Source organism: Tenrec ecaudatus, unplaced genomic scaffold (genome assembly GCF_050624435.1).
Source record: "Tenrec ecaudatus isolate mTenEca1 unplaced genomic scaffold, mTenEca1.hap1 Scaffold_540, whole genome shotgun sequence".
NCBI classification, from domain to species: Eukaryota; Metazoa; Chordata; class Mammalia; order Afrosoricida; family Tenrecidae; genus Tenrec; species Tenrec ecaudatus.
In genome coordinates this window covers 1,706,100-1,728,927 of record NW_027459455.1, presented here as the reverse complement: position 1 = coordinate 1,728,927, position 22,828 = coordinate 1,706,100, and the positions used below count along the sequence as shown (strand labels likewise).

Here is a 22,828-nt window from a genome sequence, read left to right as displayed (position 1 = left end):
GGCGCCCCGGGGCCGCCGCCGCCGCCGCCAGCGCAGCCCACCCGGAGGAGCACTGAACGCCCCGGCGACACCGGAGTGGGGGGCGAAAGCGGGAGCCCTAACTTCCCCCCGCGGGACCCTCGCTCGGCGTCCGCCTCGCAGTGGCTCGCAGCCCGGGGCCGGCGGACGGGCTCCCGCGGAGAGCGCGGCGCAGGGGAGGGCCCGGCGGGAGCGGCGGCCGCGCAGGGGGCGCCCGGACCCCGCCCAGGAAGTAGCGCGCCGGCGGCCGGCGGCGGCGCCTTCCAAGTTGGGCGCGTCCGCGAGCCCGCCCCGGGCGGCCCGGCCCGGGGGGGGGAGGCGGGGCTCCCGGGGGCAGTCGGGGCGGCCCGCGCCCCGGGCCGGCGCCCGTCCTGCGAGAGCGCGGGCCGGAGGCTCCCGGCTGCCAGGCGGCGTCGCGCCGCGGGCCCGCGTGCGCTGCCGGATGCCCGCGCCGGAGGGGCTCGGGGCGCCCGCCCGCGGGGGGTGCTGGGGAGGGCGGGGGAGGAGGCGGAGGAGGCGGCGTGATGGCCCTGGACGGCGAGCGGGGGGAGCAGGAGGAGGAGAAGGAAAAGAAGAAGAAGAAAAAGAAGAGGAGGAAGAAGAAGAGGGCAGAGGAGGGGGCCGCGGAGAGCCGCTCACCTTCGCAGGCCACCATGGGGGAGGCCGCCGCCGCCGCGCCCCGGCCGGGCGGCAGGGGGCCCTCGGACCCGTGGGCGGACTCGGTGGGCGTGCGACCCCGCACCACGGAGCGCCACATCACGGTGCACAAACGGCTCGTGCTGGCCTTCGCCGTGTCCCTCGTGGCGCTGCTCGCCGTCACCATGCTCGCCGTGCTGCTCAGCTTGCGGTTCGACGAGTGCGGCGCGCCCGGCGCCGACGGCGGCCCCGCGGGCTCCCCCGCGCGTGACCGCAACGCCAGCCTCCCGGGAGCCGCCCCGCGCAACCACCCCGCGGGCGAGGGCTCGGCGCCGTCCGAAGCGGCCGGCCAGGCGACGCCGGCGACCCCGTCCGCCCGGCCACCATCGGAGGAGGAGCGCGAGCCGCGGCGCCCCTGGACCCAGTTGCGCTTGTCGGGCCACCTCAAGCCGCTGCACTACAATCTGATGCTCACCGCCTTCATGGAGAACTTCACCTTCGCCGGCGAGGTGAACGTGGAGATAGCGTGCCGGAACGCCACCCGCTACGTCGTGCTGCACGCCTCCCGGGTGGCCGTCGAGAAGGTGCAGGTGGCCGAGGACCGCGTGGCTGGGGCCGTGCCCGTGGCCGGCTTTTTCCTCTACCCACAGACCCAGGTCTTGGTGGTGGTGCTGAACCGGACCTTGGACGCCCAGAGGAATTACAACCTGAAGATCATCTACAATGCCCTCATTGAAAACGAGCTCCTGGGCTTCTTCCGCAGCTCCTATGTGCTCCACGGGGAGAGAAGGTAGGGAGGGGCGGGGCCCCGCGGCGCGGGACCCTCAGGACCCTCTGGGCTGCCTGCCACCCACCCCCCAGACTCGGTCCCATTCCCTCTGGGAAGCAAGGGGTGGCGGCGTAAAGTCACCAGCCCAAACCCTCTACTCCCCAAAGCCCAAAGCCCGTCCCCAAAGCCCGTCTGCTCCGCAAACTCACTCACTCACTCAGTGCCAAACAGGGAATTCCGCCCCCCTTGCATAGTTGGGACCTTCTCCTGGGGTAAGCTTGCTGGGCCTTAGAATAGATTCCCACTCCCAGTGCTGCTGCTTTTCTAAGGGGTATGTGTAATTTGAGCGATGCCAGATTGACAGTAAAAGGCTAACAAGTTATCCTCTAAAGAAAATGACTGAGCGCTTAAGGCCAACATAGCAGAGCCTCTCCGTTAAGGTATTGGCAAATTCCTCTTACCAGGTCCACCCTGTCTGACTCTTCGTCCCCTGGCAAACGCTTGGCAGAAGATGGGCTTTGGCTGCGTAAAGTTTTCTAAAAGTAGAACGTCAAGTTCACAGCCCTGCCTAGTACAGCTCAAGGCCGGAGAGGCTGGAGGGGTGGTTGGCATGGTACACGCTGCCAAGAGTGCCCCGCCGCCGGGAGCTGCAGTTTGAGGATCAAGGCATGGTCATTCCAGTGGCTTTTCCTAGAGTTATTGCCTCTGGAGATGTCTCTAGTGGTGAAGGGGGAGAAAACACGGCTAGTTAGTCTTCAAAGCCGAGTGCCTTTGATGCCTTTTAGATTGGTCAGTATTCTACTTATTAGTGCCTTAAAAAACTTTCCTTCACTTGTTTAGAGTTTGTGCTTAAGAATCCAACAGAACAGGTGCGAATTGCACCAGTTCCTCCAAAACTTTATGGTTTGGTGAAGTTGTTTAATTTAGCTAAGCCAATATTTCTGAACCTGATGACCTCTATCTAAGTTCTATCAACCCCACAGCAGCCCTGTAGGATAGGAGCTGATATCCCGAGTTTGACAGATGGGAAAAGGGGAGCATCGGGAAGTCAGGTATCTTGACTGTGATTACATGATGAACCGACAAAGCAGGGATTTGAGTTCAGGCAGCAAGGCTTGGTAGAGCCCATATATATCCCCTGACTTGGGAATAATAACAATAATAAATCCATAATGATACCATACTCTCACAGTATTGCATCAGGTGCCCATGACTCATTCACTTCCAGAGACTCAAGTCTGACTCACAGAGACCCTGCAGGACAGAGTAGACGGAGTAGAACTGCTCCTGTGAGTTCATGAGTTCATGAGACTGTAACTGTGTACCAGAGTAGAAAGCCCTGTCTGTCTGTCTCCTCAGAGCACTGATTCGAACCGTTGACCTAGTGTTTAGCAGACCAATGAGTGAGTACCATGCCACCAGGGCTCCTAGGTGCCTATGAGTAAATGTGTTAAACAACACTCGACCACGTGCGGGGAATATAATCTACCATAAATAAGTGTCTGGTAGTACGAGGTTCTTAGGTATATTTTAATGAAAGAATAAGATTCTTGCTCTTCCCCTGACTCATTGCGTTTAAAGCAAATGATTACTTAAATGACTAGAACAGGTGAGAGTTAAAAAATAACAAAGTAGTAGAAACATAACAAACTTAAAAATGCAAACAACTTGATTAAAGGTGTGCTGGAAATGACTGATGGGAGATCCCCAGTGATTCTCACAACGGCAAAAACGAAGGCTCAGCAGTCCAGCGCACTTGGGATCCCCAGGCTTGTCAGTGAAGAGCTGAGTTTGAACTCTGGTTTTCTGATCCCTAGACCTGAGCTTATGGTGCCTGGAAACTCTCAAGAGAAACTGCTAGTCTCTCAGAGACGGGAACTTCACCAAAGTTCTGTTTTATGAGGTCACGTTATATAAATAAAATACCGAAATGCCTCAATAGTTGCATGATAGTTAAGGTCTCCCATAAATTAGTCACTTGATAAATCGTAGCATTAGGTATGGATAATTTAAACCCCTTTCCATCATTTTCCCATATATTATAAAGAATATAGATTAACCATTAAAAACCCCACTATCATCAAATATGGGGAAAGGCATAGAAGGTATATCTTCATATGCTGAGAAAAAAGCTTATTATATCAAAATATCAATACTGTAAATTGCACATCACTACTGATAAATCTTGCTGCGGTAAAATAAATACCTCCAACTAATGCTGGTTTTTGAGCCATGCCAAAATATATTTGGTGGAACTGAGTTTGTTTTGGTCAGTGCTTTCAAATTAACAGGACTCCTAAAAAGACCAGATGTTTCTGCTTGACCCATAACTGATTTCTTATACCCCTGGTACATATTTGCATTTCAATGCACTCCTTCAGTTCTCCCTACAGATGTAAAGGGCTCAGTTGAAAGTTTAACCTAGTGCCCATGCAGCTAAACTCTCCTCTTGCCCCCCCCCCCCCCCGGAACTACAGGATTCTGTGTTCCTAAGAGTTCTGTTCCTTTTTCTTTAAGGCCATGTTAATTTGATCATGTATTGGATGTTTATGCTAGAGTTGATAAGACAATGAAAATGTAGTAAATTATTATAAAAAAATCATACCAGCGTTCCAGATATTAACTCTTGTTGTTGTTGTTGCTGTTACTATGGCTACTTAGACTAATAGCAGGAACTCAGTCAAAGTTGGACTTTTGTTAGTAATAATTTTATCACCTAAATGCAGTGTAAATAACATTTAAAAACCCCATTCTCCAAAAGGACACAGGGGCAAGCTCTGGGAAACCTGGTTTAAAATAAATATGGTTGCAAAGGAAATTAATGCCATTATCAAAGTATAGTGGCCTAGTCTATGTGACCGTAGTTACTGTTCTAAGTGCAGTGGATACTGGCCATACCTACTCCCAGCCCACTGCCATCGAGTAGGTTTTGGCTCGCAGTGACCCTATGGGACAGAACAGAACCGCCCGAGAGGTTTCCAAAGCTGAACTCTTCACAGAAGCAGACTGCCACGTCTTTTATTTCCACGGGGCAGTTGGTGGGTTCGAACCACTGACGTCTCGCTTTGCAGCAGAGCAGTTTAAGCAGTGGACCATCAGGGATTTTATTTTGGATATAGAGGAACATGTTCTTCTTTTGCATCTATAATCATTTTATAGAAATCTTTAGATGCTTTTTGATGTTCTTATGGCCATTTCAAGGCTATACAGGTTAGATCATTTCGTGAAAGGAAATCCAAGACACCTCGTTTTCTCTCTGTCTTCAAAATTTGGTGTTTGATTTGATTTGAGTCACTTAGCACGTGGGGCAGGTACCGGAGGTGCTTTCTTCGGGCATGCTCCCTTGCAGCGGTGGTTCTCACCTTCCGACAGTTCCTCATCTGGTGGTGACCCCCCAACCATAACAATATTTTCGTTGCTACTTCATAATCATAGTTTGCTACCGTTATGAATTGGGCGACCCCTGTGAAAGGTTCCTTTGACCCCCACAGGTTGAGAACCACTGCTATAAAGTATCTTAAAATTGTTCTCAGTCCCACTCATCTGTACTTGTTGCTAAAGGTTTAAAATCAGACACACCAATTATTTAGATGTGACTTTTTATGAGTTAAGAATCTAAGTAATTAGTAAACATTTGAAAATTTGACTTCATAATTTTTATGTAGAAAAATAAAATAGCACACTATCAGAGAGTATCAAAGGTCAATTGGAAAAAACTTTTAGTTTGTATAATCTAAAAATGCCAAGATCAGTAAAACGGAAAACAAAATTGCCATAGGGAGTTCTTATTTAATACTGTGGAAATCTGATTTCAAAACCAGTCTCGCTTCTTCTGTCACCCTTTGAAAATTCAATCTGTTTTCTTTCTCCTGCCTTTCTTTTTTTATTACTGGAAACAGATAGGAATGACATTTATCAACCCTTACCAGCTGGAAGGAGTGAAAGTTTAGCTTCAGAATCTTGAGTGGGGGATAGTCATGTGAAATCCAGGTGGCCATTACAGAGCCGAAGATGAAACTCCTTCCTTTGGGATGAGAGCGATGAAGTTGAGTAGTGTCTTTGTAAACCCCAGCTGAATGACAGCAGCGCCTCAAGGTGGCACGTTTGAGACATCAGCCATATCCTCAGTACCTGCTTATTAAGCTACCTACTCCCTCCCTCCCCCCCCCCACCAGGCACTGCCCTGAGTAATCGGAAAGATAAAAAGCAGTCCAAGGTCCCACTGGTACAGAGATCGGACATGCAGCCTTCAGATAGACTTCAAGCCTGCAGACACGATTTGTTTACCTAACCCCCAAACAGCTTAATGTTATTTTTCTGATTAGCTGTAAAAGTTTAGAAATTGAGGGATTACATAGAAAAGTATTTATTTCTGGCCTTTTGGAAAATTGGAAAATCTTGTACCACTGGGCTTACATTCTAGCTTGGCAGTATTTGTCTTCATTTATTACTTCAACAGTTATTTATTGAATGTCCTCTGTGAGAGTCAGGCAGTTTCATAGGCTCTAGGGTCTAGAAATAAAGTGAACAAAATCACATTGTCAGGAAGCTTTTATACTTCTTAAGTTTGTGATTGACCCATTTACAAGTGACATTTGCTTCCATGTGTAACTTAATCTAGACCACTTCTGCATCTTTGTACCTAGTCTACTTCACCTTTTTCAATCAAGTGGCTATTTGGATTTTCAACCCTTGCTTGGGCCATAATTCACCAGGGAGGCCAATAATAAGGACCAGGAAAAAGAGGAATATGAATAAGAAAATCAACAAGTTCACTAATTGTGAATTAATGACAGTAGCATTCACTAACTGTCAAGTGTAACCTGTAGAGAATAAGTTTCTTGTACATAATGAGTCCAAGAGAGTTTAGAAGAGGGAGAAATTTCTGTGAGTTAGAGTCTAGAGATCTACTTTATAAAAGAAACATGATTTGGTATTCACTTAAATAATATTATAAAGAAAAGTCATAGAAATGGGGAGGTCTGTGGGAGAAAGTATAGTATTCTTGTTATAAATAGATCTGAGAATTTAGATTTCGTTTCTCTGTGTAACATGGGTTAATTACTTAACCTCTCTTTAATTCACATTTTTAAAACTAGAAATACAAATTCTTCATTTACATTGTTTTCCTGGTTACTATTGTGATAAAACAAACCATCCCAAAGCTTAGTGGCAGATAGAAACCACTTTGCTATACTGAAGCTCTCCTTTAATGGATCAGGAATTTTGGACAGGAAAGAGGCAGGCTAGCCTGCACTCTATGATGAGAGGTGACTCCGTGTAGGTTCTTTTGTTGTGTCTGTGGGATTGGTGCTGGCACGCTCGTGGAACTCACCTGCTGCTCATTGTGGGTACTCTCTTTGGAACGCAGTGTGGCCTGGCCTTCTAACTCACGTGGTGATCTCCGAATGGCTGGTTTTCTTACACGGTACTTCAGGGCTCTGTAGGGGAGTTCTTACATGGTACTTCAGGCCTGTGTTCTTACATGGTACTTCAGGGCTCCGAAGGGGGGTGTTCTGAAAGAACTAGGTGGAGACTGTGGCCTTTACCGGCATCCTTACGGGTTGCTCAGTATCACATACATAATATCTCCTAATTATAAGTGGGTCATTAAGGATGGCCCTGATTCATTAGAAGAGAAAGTGTACCTCACCTCTTGATAGGAAAAGAGTCAACAGCTTATGGAAGTGTTTTAAATGTATATTATTTGCTCTCTGGTCCTAAAGAATTTTATCCACCCCTGTACGAATTTCCGCTGACCCTTCAGAGAGAGCAAACCACCAATAGGCCTCCTCCTATTACAACTCAAGCTCAAGCTTGAGGTCCAGGATCTTACCCTGCCCAGCTGCCACTCGGGGTTTGTCTCTTATGTGTACTTCCTCTACTCTGAAGACCATCAAGTCAGAAGACAAGTTGTTTCCCCCTGCACATCCAGTGTGCAGTAATAAAACAGGCATACGGTGATTACAGCAGCCATTTTCATGAAAATACGGAGAAAATAGGAGGATACAGACGTCACTGGCCGATGGCAGTTCTCCAATTCAGTTGAGCCCCTGCCGCCAATTCCTTTATTATGGCTCTTTTCGACTCCTTGAGAGTTGTTCTCCCTGATACGTGACCTTCCTTGCTGGGGCCTTTATATTTCATTCTAAATCTTCCTTTCTCTACATTTAAAAGGCAGTTTGCTCAATTCATTGACATCGGCTTTATTCTTCAGTTGTATAACCAGTCTCACTATTTTTTTCATAATCACTCCACCACTATTTATATAAACTTACTGCTCCTTAAGTTTCTTGCCTGATCTTTCTGGATGCTGTTGTTGATTCGATCCAAATGCCTGAGAGCAGTGCTCAAGGCACACATTGCTAATTAAGCTGAACTTGTAACAAGGGGTAATAGAGAGCTCATGGTCTCCTCTGTTGAGGAGAGTTTCTTGAATTAATTAATAAGCCTCATGTGATTGATTGCAATTTAATTTACATTTGGACCATAATTTCCCCTTTAGATGTTTTCTTCTTTTATTAAAATTCCACTGTGTTGTATGTTGGAATGAATCAAACTGTTACTTATCCGCAAAAGATGAGCTGTGAGCAGGACGTATAAATGTCAGCAGGAGAGACTGCCACATTTCTATTAATCCAAACTGTGGCATTTTGAAAGATAGAGCATAGGTTTATGATTGACTTACACATCATGAAAGAATATGAGTATATAATTCAGGTACTAAAACTTTGATCATTGTAAAACATTCAGTTGATTCTCCAAAAAAGTTGTTTACCATTTGATGATTTGTCAGTAAACTCAGGAAAACTTATGCAGACAACAACCAGTAGATTGTGGTTGGTGTTGAATAACCTTCTCAGTTTGTTTCAGTGCAGGGTTGGGAAGCAAGGCTTCTGTTTTATTGTTTCGTTTCTATTGCTGGGAATTCAAGCAGTTGTAATTCTTTTAAAAATGGTGGGTTTTTTATGTATCAACTGGTATCCACTCGATTAGACAAAATTACATGCACAAATCTCTTTGAGATGAGCCTTTCTTTACCTTCGGGGTCTGTAGAACAAGACCCTTATAATTCTTACCTATCCTATTATTTAAAAGACAAGGCTTGGAAGAGGCTTAATCGAAAGACTCCAACAGCCTGTTGTCACGTTGAAAAGGCCCGTTAGGGTCTTAATAAAGTCATACTCTAGCATTATCTTTAGATCAAGCTTTTCTTTTTTATTTGTTTGTTTGGGAATTAAATTCAATGCAGTATCTATTACAAAAGAGTCTTGCTTTTGAAGAGGAAAATGTGAATTTGCCAACTTAAAAAAAATTATTAAGTACTTTCATTGGGGCTCTTACAGCTCTTATCACAATCCATCCATCCATCCATTGTGTCAAGCACATTTGTACATATGTTGCCATCATCATTTTCAAAGCATTTTCTTTCTACTTGAGCCTTTGATATCAGCTCCTCATTTTTTCCCGCCCTCCCTCCCTCATGAACCCTTGATAAATTATAGTTTATTATTTTCATATATTACATAGTCCTCTGTCTCCCTTCACCCACTTTTCTGTTGGTTGTCCTCCTGGGATGGGATTGTATGTTGATTCTTGTGATCAATTCCCTTTTCTCCCCTACACACCCCGTATTCAACTGGTATCTCTAGTCTCATTATTGGTTCTGAGGGGTTTACCTGCCCTGGATTCCCTGTGTTATGGGCTCTTATCTGTAGCAGTGTATATGTTCTGGTCTAGTCAGATTTGTAAGGTAGAATTGAAGTCATGATAGTGGAGGGGAGGAAGCATTAAAGGCTCACAAGGAAGAGATGAGCCCGCCAGGGTGCAGTACAGCACCGATGAAACCTACAACTTTCTTCTAGTTCTTTAATGCTTCTCTCCCCGCTCACCCAACTAGATCATGTTTTCTAACCCTTTGATTTGAATATTTTTTTTCGGAGGCTGCTTTTACTTTAAGGATCTTAAGCCCTCTGTAGTCTGGGAAGGAAACACAATTTTAATTTAAAACCTAGAAAGTCCTGCTCGTTTATGGTTTAGCTACATTTTACTTGAAAACTGTAGAGATTGTTCTTAACGTGTGTGTGTGTGTGTGTGTGTGTGTGTGTGTGTGTGTTTCATGGCTAGTGAGTGATAAGCCAGGTCCAGACAGGCTCTCTGCTATCGAGGTGATGAAGACCCATAGCAGCTGCGGACAGGGTGGAACTGGCCCCGTGAGCTTCTGAGACCGTAACGCTTCAGAAGAGCAGAAAGCTCCACGTGTCTCCTGCAGAGTGCTTAGTGGTTTTGACTGCTCACTTTGTGATTAGCACCCCAGTGGGTCACCGCTACACTACCAGAGCTGCTGACGATCAGCCAGGTAGCACTGTCAGTACTCTTTCTGGAAGCTCCTTGGCTAGAAAAGAAGAGTGGAATGGGTTTCTTCTCCTTTCGCATACTGCAGACAACTGTAGAGCTAAACTTTCTGTGACCACACAAAAAGTTTGTCTTTTATTATGTTTCTACCCACATTTATCGTATTAGCCTCGAAGCCCTCATCAACAGTTTCCACTCATAGTCTTCTTATGTCTGAAGCTACGGCCATGTTTTAATTAAAAGCCCTTGTTACAGCAATGCTCCATGGATACAAATTTGCTTTGGCTGATTCTGCTGTAGAGCAAACCACTTGACAATATAATATACTTTTTATGGCACACACAGGTTCTTTGTGTGAGGGACTCAGATCGTTTTTGGAACGGAGCAATTTATCTCTGCTACATGATGTCTGGGGCCTTAGCTGGGAAGTGTCAGTGTTGGGATATCAAGATAATCTATAGCTGGAGGGCCCGAGCTGTCCAGCGGCCCCATCATCCACTGTCTAATGGGTGATGCCATTAGGACTTCACCTGGGGCTGGCAGCCGAGGGGTTTACATGTGGCCTCTCTCCGTCACTTGAGCGTCTTTGAAGCATGGGGATCACATGGTATTCACATGGTAGTTGGTCTTCTTAGCTATTGATTTCATTTTCCAAAGACACAAGTATAAAGAGATTTACATCATTTGTTCCTTGCATTATAAAATAGTTATGGAGAATTGCATTTGTCACTATATTTTTCTCTCTTGTTAGGAAGGTATTACCATTTCTAATGCAGCCATGTGTCAGTATTACTTTATTAATTTCAAGCTTAGGGTGACTCATGATCAATGGATGAGGCATAAACTCCATCTCTCAGTGAGAATAGAGTCAAAGAAGTTGTATAAATTTTCTCAAACTACCAAAAGTTTTTCTAAATATTAGAAGAGATTACATAAATAAAGGGAGTCCTGGTGGCTCAGTGTTTAAGTCTTGGTTGCTAACTAACCCATCAACTCCTTCTGTCAATATTTACAGCCTTTGAAACCTATGGAGTAATGCTACAGGGTCGCTGTGAGTCTGAATCGACTTGACAAAAATGAATTTATTTCAGTTATATGGATATGAAATCGGAAGCACAGCATTTGGCACATAATACACTGATGATTATAAATCAATCTGTTCAGAAATTCTTTAATGAATTTGTGATATATACATTTAAGAGTTTAGATGTAAACTAGATTATAGAGGATCTTGATATCAGACCACTCGAGTATTTGTTTTATTCACTGAATAATTTAAAGCTACATAGAAAGCTAATACAAACTCATTGCTTTGAGTTGATTCCAACTGAGAGCAATCTTGTAAGACAGACTGTCTTAGGATTTCCAATGCTGTCATTTTTTTAAGTGTAAGAGAGAGCTTTATATCAAGACGTAATTATATTTCCAGCTAACATCCCAGCCTAGTACAGATCAAGTCCATAAATCTGATTCTACACCATAAGTCGAATACTAGTCCATAAATACCCCTTCAGAGTCGTGCAGCCACATGCAGTGAGGCAGAATGGAGGAAGATCACGGGCCGGTGGGGGTGGGTGCAGTCTTGTAGGTCAATAGTGGTAGACACATTCTGGGCTCTGGCTGCCATCAGCATGACTTGAAGTGGCTTGTCAACAGGAAGATGAAACGGAGAGTGTGTATGGCCTGCCTTCAAGGAGAAAGAGACAGGAAGAGGCTGGCCTCACAGAGCCATTTATCTCGGTCCTCCATTCAAGCTGTGACCTCATTAATACACTAAACTCCAGGTTCCTACAAGAACCATGTGGACACAAGAAAACCTAACTATCACAGTCCTCAACTTGGCACATATATACCATTCTTTAGTCAAATATAATTTTTTTAAAAAGGACAATAGTAAAATCATATTTGTGCTTAAAAGGAAAAAACTAAAATTCAGAAAATTCAAAATATTCCAGGCTTTTTAAACATAATATTCTATACACTCATAGAAACAAAACTATTCTATGCGTAATAATTGCAGTATGTGAATATCTACATCATAATCCTATCAAAATATTCTTTTCAAAAAAAGTTTCCTATCAAAATATTCTTATGAACATATTCCCATACCCATGGAAGTTTGTAAGCCAGCCATGTCATTACTTTGTCCTCCCTTTTTGGGTATCCAATTTCTATACTTCCCTCTTAGATCAACCCAGTGCTCTCAGGAGACCAGTGTGTTCTTTGGTGTGAAAACTCTGCGTTCCAGTTGGGAGCTAGTGAGTCTGCATCCACGAGCGAAGTCAAACCAGGACAGGCTGTTGCTGTAAGTGTCCTGGGCATTGACTGCCACACCTTTCTCCCGTGGAGCAGGTGGTGGCTTCCAATGGCAACCTGTTGGCCAGCTGCTAAGCACTTAACTGCCGTGCCACTGGGGTACCTTCAAAGCTGCATGTGTTTATTTATACTCTTGATAATCTGGTGCAGCTTTTATGGCACGAGGAGAGTTCACATAGGTAAGACTAAGTATTATCACTACTAAAGTCATTATAACTTAAAATGCATAGAACAAAGTGGATATGGAAGGGATTTTAAAGGAGGAATTGATAGGATTTGGATAGGGAAATAAAAAGTTGAGAAAGCAAAGATTGGCTTTAAAATTTAAAGTAATTACCAACACCAAATTTGCTGCCAGTGAGTCAGTTCTGACTATAGAAACCTTCTGTGGAGTTTCATAGGTTTTATAAATCTTTACAGGAACATACAGCCTCACCTTTGTCCTTCTGAGCAGCTGGTGGGTTTGAATTGCTGACTTTGAGGTTAGGAGCGTAATGCTTACCCAACAGCACACCAGGCCTCCTGTTTAAAGCAAAACCACTTTTTTTTTTCCTATCAGCATTTGTTGTGCATTTTGAACCAACTATTCACAGGCAATGTGGGTTTTCATTCTTCCTGGCCAATCCATTGGGCACATAAAGCACACTACCCAAATAACCCATTTGTTGCATTGTAACTTATTATACAGAATTTTATTAGTCACATTTTTTATTAGTAGCTAACAAAACTCCATCAAAGCTAAAGAAAAAGAGAATTTATTTTAGAAAGTGATTGAAGTCCACATCAAGGATGAACTTAGTGCTCGGGGCGCTGTGGGAACTTATGATTCCTATTTCAGCATGTGTTAGTTTCCTAGGCCATTGCAGCAAGTGGTCATTAAACTGAGTGGCCTAAAATAATAGGAATTTGCTTTCTCACCGTTCTGGAGACTAGAAGTTTGAAATTACACTTTCCCCAGGTTATACCCCTTCAAAGACTCTAGGGAAAGTCTGTGTTTTTTTGGGGGGGCGGGGGGGGGGGGCTCTTCTAGTTTTTTTCCCTTCCAATAGTCCTTGTCCTTCCACCGATTCATAAAGATACATTACTCCAGTCTGCCTTCAAGTTCTGGGTGTGTGTCTCTGTTTCTCTTCGCTTCTCCTTTTTCAAGGACACCATTCATTTAGAATGGATTATGACCCACTTCGTTGTGATCTGAATAATTGCAAGGAGCCCTGGTGGCTTAGTGGCTACACATTGGGTTGTCAACCACATGGTCAGCAGTTCGAGCCACCAGCTGTTGCCTGAGAGCACGACGTGCCTTCCTGCTGCGGTCAAGAGGTAATGTATTGAAACTGCAAAGGGGGCAGCTCTACCCTGCCCCATTGGGCACCATCAGTCAGAATTGATTGGATGGCGGTGGATTTTTAACTAATTACATCTGCAAAGACCCTGTTTCTAAGTAAGGTCACATTCACAGATACTGAGGAAAAGACTTGATGATCGCTTTCTGGGGACATACTTTAGCTCACAGAATAGGCCCTTCTAAATGCTGTTTCTGGTTCATTTTCTCTCTCTTACGGTGGCATTCTTCCTCTGTTCCTCGATGCAGACAGTGAACTATGACTGCCCATATTTTCAGGCTTTACATATTGCTGTGCACACTCCAAGAGAGGAAGTGACCTTTATAAAGTCCCCAATTAATAACAAGAGTATTGATTGCCTGTGTTTGAACTACTGATCATCCATGGTTGCTAGGTCTGGAAAGTACACACGTGAAGGGAGATTTTCAGAACATGATATCTTTTCCTGCATCCTTGCAAACGGGAGTGGGTGTTTCAAGAAATACATTTCTAAAGAAGGACTTCAGGAAGAAAACGCAAGTCCTAAAGCTTGCATTTTACATATTTTCACTTTGGATTGACTACAACAGAAACCATAAACCAAATATGCAGTGGTAGTATGTATACAATACACCCCCTGGAAAGTGTACACTTGCACATTCACACACGAATGTAAGGCACATTTCTTTTTTATGTTTATATATATACATATATATATGCACACATTTTAATCATTTTATTGGGGGCTCGTACAACTCTTCACAATCCATGCATCCATCCATTGTGTCAAGCACATTTTTATATTTGTTGCCATCATCATTCTCAAAACATTTGCTGTCTGCTTGAGCCCTTGGTATCAGCTCATTATTTGTTTCCCTCCCTCTCCACTCCCTCCTACCTCACGAACCCTTGATAATTTGTAAATTATTATTATTTTGTCTTATCTTACACTGTCCGACGTCTCCCTTTATCCACGTTTCTGTTGTCCATCCCCCAGGGATGAGGTTGCGTGTGATATGTTTACATTTTTAAATGATCTGTAAGGCACATTCTGATGGCCAGTTTTAGTGAAGAAATAATGTGTACATTTTTAAAAATTGAATTATTCTGTGTTATTTCCCATTGGAAGCAGAACTTAGGTCTTATTTTAATAAGAGAAATAGGTTAGTATATGGTTAGACTTATTTTTCAGTTGTCATAGAAAAAAAATCTATGTTTGATAACAAAAGTCTCTCTGTCATTAGCCTTTCTGTTTTGATTATATTGCACATGTAACAATGACCGCAGAGAGAAAAAGAAAGCAAACAGTAAGAAATGTGTTAGCTTGCAGCCTGTCTTGGAATGTAAGCAGAGACTTCCTGACAAACCCAGAAAGAGTTAGTCATCTTCCGAGATCCTCTTAAAGTACGTGGAGCATGCATTTTTCCACAGATGTACAGCTGTCCATCGGCTGTTTGGCTGGCCTCTTTGGAGCGCCAAAGTCTGCACACTTTGAGGCAGGCTCCTTTGCTTACCCAGGTTTGTAGGTTCGGTTGTTCGTAGTGTATAAAAAATGGTAGGTACTTAGGGAGAGTCCACTTGGTGTTTGAATGGGGGAGTTCCTTTCAGAGAGGTCCCAATTTCAGGAGCTTCTAACTGTTTGGGGTAGTTAATATGTAGGACAGATACTTTCATTATTATTGCCTCTAAGGAATTTTCCAGGAAGATGTAGGTGAAATGAGATTCCAGAGAGAATACTGAGGAGACTGTCAAATGGAAAAATGGAACCAGCAAAGTCTAGACACTGAAGACGTCACTATCAAGAAGCATAAATCATCTTTGTTTTCTTTTTAGGAAAGGACTCTGTGTGGTCCTGTGGGGTGGGTCACTACCTTGCTGCCAACTATAAGGCTGGTAGTTCAAACCCACCAGCTGCTCTGCAGGAGAAACACGAGGGTACTGCTATCTAAAGATTTCCAGTCTCAGAAACTACGCAGGGTTGCTGTCTGTCAGAGCTCACCAGATGGCAATACGTTTGGGTTTGGTTCTTTTTGAGCATCGTCTCTAAGAATTGTTGACAGGCTGGTCATGCCAAATAGGCACTGAGCTGGCAGGCAGAGATCTGTGAGGTGGGTGCCTGCCTTGGGTCATCATCAGTAACTTGCCTCGGATGTGCGGGAGATGTGCCGAGTCAGGGTTAGCGCTCCAAGTGAGATCAGCATTGCTATCAACAGGTGAGATGACAAGGCCAGGGTTACTGGGTCCAGGAATTAGAGAATATAAAAAGAACACACATACTATGAAAACCTCAGTATATTTCACGGATGTGGTGAGAAAAGGACAGGTTCTGTGATGGATAGAATGTCTAATGGAGAAATGGTTCCAGCTATTGCTGACTCTGTCTTCCAGCCACCATTTCGCTGTCTGTCTGTCATTCTGTGGTGGCTTGTGTATGGCTGTGATGTGGAAGCTGTGCCACTGACATCTCAGATACCAGCAGGGTAACTCGGCGTGAACAAGTTTCAGGAGAGCATCCAGACTGAGAATGGACTCTGAAGGACTAGTCTGTCGTCCACTTCAGAGCGATTAGCCTCTGGAAAGACTATGGATAGCAGAAAACATTGTCAGTTACTAAAAACCCAAGTAACAGAAGCAAATCAAAAGCAAAAGATTATGCTGGAAGATAAGCCCCTCACATTGGAAGTAAAACTATTACTTGTGAAGAACTGCCTTCTCAGAGTAGAGGGGACCATCAGGCCTGGATGAAGTAAAGCCTGCAGGCCCTTCGTTTTCTGATGGGGCATTTCACTCAAAACAGGAAGAAGGTGTTGCGAATGTAAATGAGTACTTGGAACGTGGTTTGTACAAAGAATGCATCTAGGAAAATTGGAAGTCATTAAAAGTGAAAAGCACAAAAGATTGATATTCTAGGCACTGTTCAGCTGAAATAGTCTGATATTGGCTGTTTTGAATCAGAAAATTATGTATTTTATTTCCCACCAGCAAAATCGAAAGGAAAGGAAGGCATTGCTTTCATCATCCAAAGGAACATCAAGATATAGCGTGCAGTGCAGTGCTGTCTGTGATAGGACTCTATCGATCCACATTCACACAAATCCCACCAATACCACTATTTTTCAAATTTATGCACCAACCTCAAAAGGTAGTGATGAATAAATTAAAGAATGCAATCCAGATGCAATGGCAATTAATGGTAATTAGAATGGAAAAGTTGGAAAGAGAGGAAGGATTAGTAGTTGGAAAATATAGTCTTGGTGATAGAACTAAACTGGAGATCGCATGATAGAATTTTGCAAGACTTGTTAATAGAAAATAACTTCTTTTCAACACACAAAAGGTTGAAGACATGTAGACTTCTCTAGATGAAATACACAGAAATCAAGTTGACTACATCTGTGGATAGATGTGGAAAGAGACAATGGCAAAGTTGATTGACTATCAGCAGCTAAACCAGGCCAGAGGCTGATTGTGGAACAGACCATCAATTGCTCATATTTAAGTTTAGGTTGAAGCAGAAGAAAATTGAAAGAAGTCCCCCCAAGTCAAAGTATGACCTTGAGTATATTGCAGCTGAATTTTGAGAATATCCCAACAGATTTGACGCTGTGCCCCCTTAATTGCAGAAGACCAGATGAGTAGTGGAATGGCATCAAGAAAAATCTATAAAGAAACAAAACGTCATTAAAAATCTAAGAAGGAAAAAAAAATCAAAGTGGATGTCTGGAGAGACATACAAATTTGCTCTATTTGTAGAGTAACTAAAGCAAATGGAAGAAATGAAGAAGTATAATAACTAAATAGAATTTTTCAGGAGACAACTTGAGAAGAAAATATAAAATATGAAATCCGAAAAGAAAGACACCCTCAGCATATCTTAGACTGAAATAACTAAAGAAAAATTCAAGCCTCAACTTGTCATATTGAAAGATTCCATTGACAAAATACAGAACGTTACAGGAAGCATCAAAAGAAGATGGAAATAATATGCAGAATCCTTTACCAAAAATAACTCGTCAATAGTGAATCATGTCAAGAGGTGGTATATAAGCAAGAACCAGTGGTACTGAAGGAAGAAGTTTAAGCTACACAGAAAGCACTGAAAGACTTCAGGAATTGATGGAGTACCAATTGGAATGTTTCAACAAGCTGATGAAGAACAGGAAGCACTTAGTCCTTTATGCTGAGAATTTTGGAAGACAGCTTCTTGGCAAACTAACTGGAATCAATCCATCTTTCTACCCATTCTTAAGAACTGAGACCCAACAGAATGTGAAAATTATACAGCAATAAAATTGATATCACCTACATGTGAAATTTTGTTGAAGATCATTCAACAGTGTTGCAGCAGGACATTGACAGAGAGTTCCAGAAATTCCAGGAATTCCATAAGTTCTGTCTGGAATTCTGTCAGGAATTCTGGAAATTCTGTCAAGAGGATTTAGCGCCAGGGTTATCATTGCTGATGTCAATGGATCTTGCCTGAAATCAGAAAACACCACAAAGATGTTTACTTGTGTTTTGTTGACTGTGCAAAAGTGTTTGGCTGTGTGGATCATAGCACATGGGACCACGAACAGGGGCACACTGCATGCTTTGACATCAAGAAAGTTGTGCCCCAAGGTTGTATCCTCCCATCGTACCTTTACAGTCTGCATGCCAAGGAGAAGAACGGAGACGCTGAGGAAGAATGCGGTATCACCATTGGAGGAAGGCTTGTTAGCGACTTGTGACTTGCAGATGACACACACCTTGCTGGCTGAAAGGGAGGGGAACCTGAAGCACTTGCTGATGAAGATCATGGATTGTCCCCTTCAGTCTGGATCACAACTCGATGTAAAGACAACCGAAACCCTCCCACTGGAGCAATAGGCAACATCCTGATAAGTAGAGGAAAGATCGAATTGTCAAGGATTTCATGTTGGTCGACTCCGCAATCGATGTTTATGGAAGCAGCCAGCAGAAATGCATTGTGGTCAGTAACTCTGCTGCACGAGACCTCTTTAAATTGGTGAAAAGCAAAGATGTTACTCTGGTGACGAAGGTGCTCCAGAACCAAGCATTGGGATTTTTAATCGACTTCTATGCATGTGAAAATTGGACATTGAAAAAGGAAAACTGAAGAAGAATCTGTGCATTTGAATTGTGGTGTTGTCAAGGAATATTTAAAATACCATGAGCTTCCAAAGGAACAGATAGATTTGTTTTGGAAGAATTACAGCCAGAATGCCCCTTAGAGGCAAGGACGGAGAGAAGTCCCATACTTTGGACGTGCTGTCAGGAGAGCTCAGTTCTTGGAAAGGTGCCCCATGCTTGTTTGAGTGGAGGGGCAGGTGGACGGACACAGTGGCTGCAACAGTAGGTGTAGACACACGAGCAACTGTGAGGTCGGCACAGGACTGGGCAGTGTTGTTTTGTTGTACGCACGGTCACGATGGATCAAGACTGATTGGAACATCAGTGTAAACAGTAACGTGACTTCAAAAGTATCCCTTATCCTTGAAGGGGTAGGAAAATGTATTCATGCATAGCATAGTTAAAATGATTTAGATAATGGGAGAGCTGTATTTATAAGACATTTTCAGATAGCAGTCACGGGTCACCTAATGCTTAACAACTCATCTTTCTGAGAGAAATACCCAGCACACTCTTGTGCCTATTTGCAAGTTTTATTAACCCAGAAATAGAGAGAGAGGAGATGCAGATTTTCAACCTTGGGGATTCACAAGACATACAGAGCCAGTTGTCTAGAGGACAAGATTTCTAGTACAACATATTAGTGTTGTAGAAATAATTAGTCCTAATGTCAAGAACGATAAAGAGGGAAGCCAACCTTCAGTGGGAGCCTATAGGGACATAAGTGAAAAATGGATTGGGTGGGATTGAAGAATATAAGTCAACATGAGACTAAACTGTAGTTTCATGAAATAGAGAGATGAAGTGGATAAGGTAGGAAGATTGTTATAGAGAGTTTTCTAGGTAAGGTAAGCAGATTTCTAAGTAAGCTGGAGGGATTTTAAGTTCTACTGCAAATTGGGTGAATTGGGGCAATGAAGATAAGAGTTCTGGAGTGTACATGGAGAGGTCAGATTAGAACAGACAGTATTATTGAGAAGGGATTGATAAGAAATCTGTAAGCTAGACTTCAGCTCCTTGAAGAAATGCACGGCCAGGGGGCTGGCGCAGAAAGGATTTGTGAATGCCGTGAACTCCATCCAATAAGAGAGAAGGTTTTCCATGAAGTAGAAGAGGAATAGCATAAAGCAGCAATTGAGGGAGCTGGGAATGTGCCCACCCCTGTCTGTCTCTGAGGGTAGGTGAACAAGCTGTTTTCAGTGGGCACAGAAAGGAAGAGGAGTCAGAGGATGAGAACTGTCGGAATGGTAGACTAGAGGGACATATTTGCAGAACAGGGGAGGAGTAAGCAGGCAACATTTCGTTAATGGAGGCGCTGACACAAGCATCAAGCCCCAAGGTTTCCATCGGGATATCGGTGTAATGGAGTGTGCCTCCGCAAATCGCCATCCCCTGGTGGCGGGCCTCGGCTGATGGTGGCTTCAGTGATGAACGATAATGGGTTTTGTTATATAATCCACAATTTATCAACAGCCTTAAGGCTTAGAAGCATATATATTGAGGAGCAGAATAGAAACTAAGGGAAAGAGCTTGAATTGAAAATCAAACGTACAAAACAGAAGAGTTCAATTAGTGTAGAGCATTCATGTTTATGGTGTGTTTAGATATGATAACGCGATAACGCGTGTGCTAGATTGTATAGCGCACAACCAGGTTATTCTCCTTCCTTGTACAAACTGGGAAATGATCCTTGGGGTCTTCCAGCAGGATTTCAGGTGTTTACAGAGGGGACCATCAGTTCCCTTGTCTTCTAGTGTAGTCTCGGCATATCTAGACTAAAGAATAGTTTGTGTCCTCCCTCTCACTCACTGCCATCCAGTTGAGTCCAACTCCTAGCGACTCTTTGGGACAGAGTCAGATAGCTCCTGTGGGTTTCTGAGACTGTAAATCTTCATGGGAGTAGAAAGCTGCATTATTCTCCTCGCTTGAATCCTGATCAGTTTTAAAAAAAGAGTCTTGGTTGCCCACTGTTAGGTACTCGGCTACATACTAACATGGTCAGCAATTTGAACCCACCAATTACTCTGGGGTGGAAAATGTGCCCCTCTGCTTCTTTTTTTGTATTTTATTTTATTTTATTAAAAAACATTTTATTAGGGGCTCATACAACTCTTCTCACAATCCATACATATACATACATCAATTGTATAAAACACATCTGTACATTCTTTGCCCTAATCATTTTCTTTTTTAATTTTTTTAAAATTTTAACAATTTATTAGGGGCTCATACAATTCTTATCACAGTTCATGCATATACATACATCAATTTTATAAAGCACATCTGTACAGTCCCTGCCCTAATCATTTTTTTCTCCTCTTTTCTCTTTTTACATTTTATTAGGGACCCATACAACTCTTATCACCATCCATACATATACATACATCAATTGTATAAAGCACATCCATACATTCCCTGCCCCAATCATTCTCAAAGCATTTGCTCTCCACTTAAGCCCCTTGCATCAGGTCCTCTTTTTTTTTTCCCCTCCCTCATGTGCCCTTGGTAATTTATACCTCGTTATTTTGTCATATCTTGCCCTATCCGGGCAGCGCGACTGTGTCTTGTTGGGTACATGCTGGCTAGATCAGGAAATAATGATTTAATGGCAATCGCGTGCTCATCTAAATGTGAGGGGTACCAAAGCTGGAACGGCGCTGGGCAGAGGGCAGCTCGTGTAGTCTGCATTGTTCCTGCTAGGAGAGCATGGAGCAACTCGCTCTGAGCGAGTTTACCCAGTGGTGTCCCCTGGGAAGGCTCTCTTTGGTTACAGGGAATTTTTTCTTAAAAGCAATTTAGCTCAAACCTCGGATTTTTTTTTTTTTGTGACGGTTGATTTAAGAGAACAGTGTACGGCTGTGAAATTTTGTTTCCTGCTTGGGAAAAATGACACAGAAGCTGTTCTGATGTTGAGCACAGCTCATAAGGACAGTGTTATGGGAAATACTCAAGTGTATGAGTTGTTTTCTCATTTCAAAAAAAAGATGAAATGTCAGTTGATGACAAACCTCATTCTGGATGTCTGTCAACTTCCTGAATGGATGAAAATGTTGACTGCTAGTGCATTGGGAGTTCATTTCACCAGATCAGACTGTTAATCAAGCTTTCTATTTAGAGGTCTGAAAAGATTGCATAGCAGGGTGCAACAGAAAAGGCCTGATTTGTGGCAGAAGGGGACCGGTTTTGCCACCATGCCAATGCTCCTACTTACAGAGCTATCTCAATGTGCCAGTTTTGGGCAACAAAACAGCATGTCTGTCTTGTCTCGTGCCCCTTATTCACCGGGCCTCACTCTGTGCAACTCCTTTTTCTTTCTGCAAATGAAGAGGGACATGAAAGGACAGCAATTTGCTGATGTAGGAAGGTGAAGAAGATAATCAAGGAGGTGCTGTCAGCCATCCAAACAGATGAGCTTGAAAAATGTTTCCAAGAATGGAATTGCAGATTTGGCCAATGTATTAAGTGTAATGGAGAATACTTAGAATGTGATAAGGTTGTTTTGTAAAAAAATTAAATACCTAGCTTTGAAAACAAAATTCACTTTTTCAGAGTACCTCCTCATAGACTTGATTTTCTTTCCTTTGCAGTTGCGTTTATTTTCCTAATTTCAGATTTATTTTTCTTCTTTTTTACCTTTAAGTTCTTTAAGATTTTCGCTTTAAAGGATTGTTTGGCCACGTCTTTTTTCATCCCTGCCTGGGATGGGTGGACTGTGGAGCTCAGCAAGACATGCAGTTGCCAGGAGTTGGTCTCCACTTCACGGCAGCGGGTTGAGACAGGTAGAGAGAAGGGTGTGAGGAGAGATGAGGTTGATTATTTCTGCACGGTCGGGATTGCAAAGGGATTTGTAGGTCATATAAGGAGTTTGGATTTTATCTTTAAGCAGAGAGGAACCATTAAAAGGCTGTGCCGAGAGGCATTCAGATCATATCTGGAGCTTTCTGGAGAAGCACAGGAATAATAGACAATGTCTTATCACCTTTGCCCACATACTTGCAATAGTTCATTTTCTCCATTCTTACTGACCAGTATCTGTTTTCCTATTTGGTTAAGGCTACTAGATTAATCTAGTTTAAGGCTCAAGAAAAAGATTTATTGGCCTTGTGGACTTTCATGTCAAAGCTGACATGAAAACAAAGCCAAAGTTTTGCATCTGATCTCAGACACAAATTGTGTTACAGAGAAAATTTTCTGGTAAGTATCCTATAAAGTGTATGATGAGGCAAAGTCATAGTCTAAAGTTCAATATTACCTAGGTTCAAAAGATTCCTAGAGGATTGGA

The 22,828-nt window shown here is 43.2% G+C and overlaps 1 protein-coding gene across 8 annotated transcripts in view; it reads left to right on the top strand.

Moving 5' to 3' along the window:
• Positions 1 to 526: 526 nt before the first annotated feature.
• The window catches only part of LOC142436679 (thyrotropin-releasing hormone-degrading ectoenzyme-like), a 508,970-nt gene continuing 486,668 nt past the window's right edge, over positions 527 to 22,828 (top strand). For all 8 annotated transcript variants that reach the window (XM_075540180.1, XM_075540179.1, XM_075540184.1 and 5 more), the window contains exon 1: positions 527 to 1,444. In XM_075540180.1, coding sequence (XP_075396295.1) covers positions 543 to 1,444 — 902 coding nt within the window. In that variant the 5' untranslated portion in view covers positions 527 to 542. The remainder of the gene's footprint in view (positions 1,445 to 22,828) is intronic.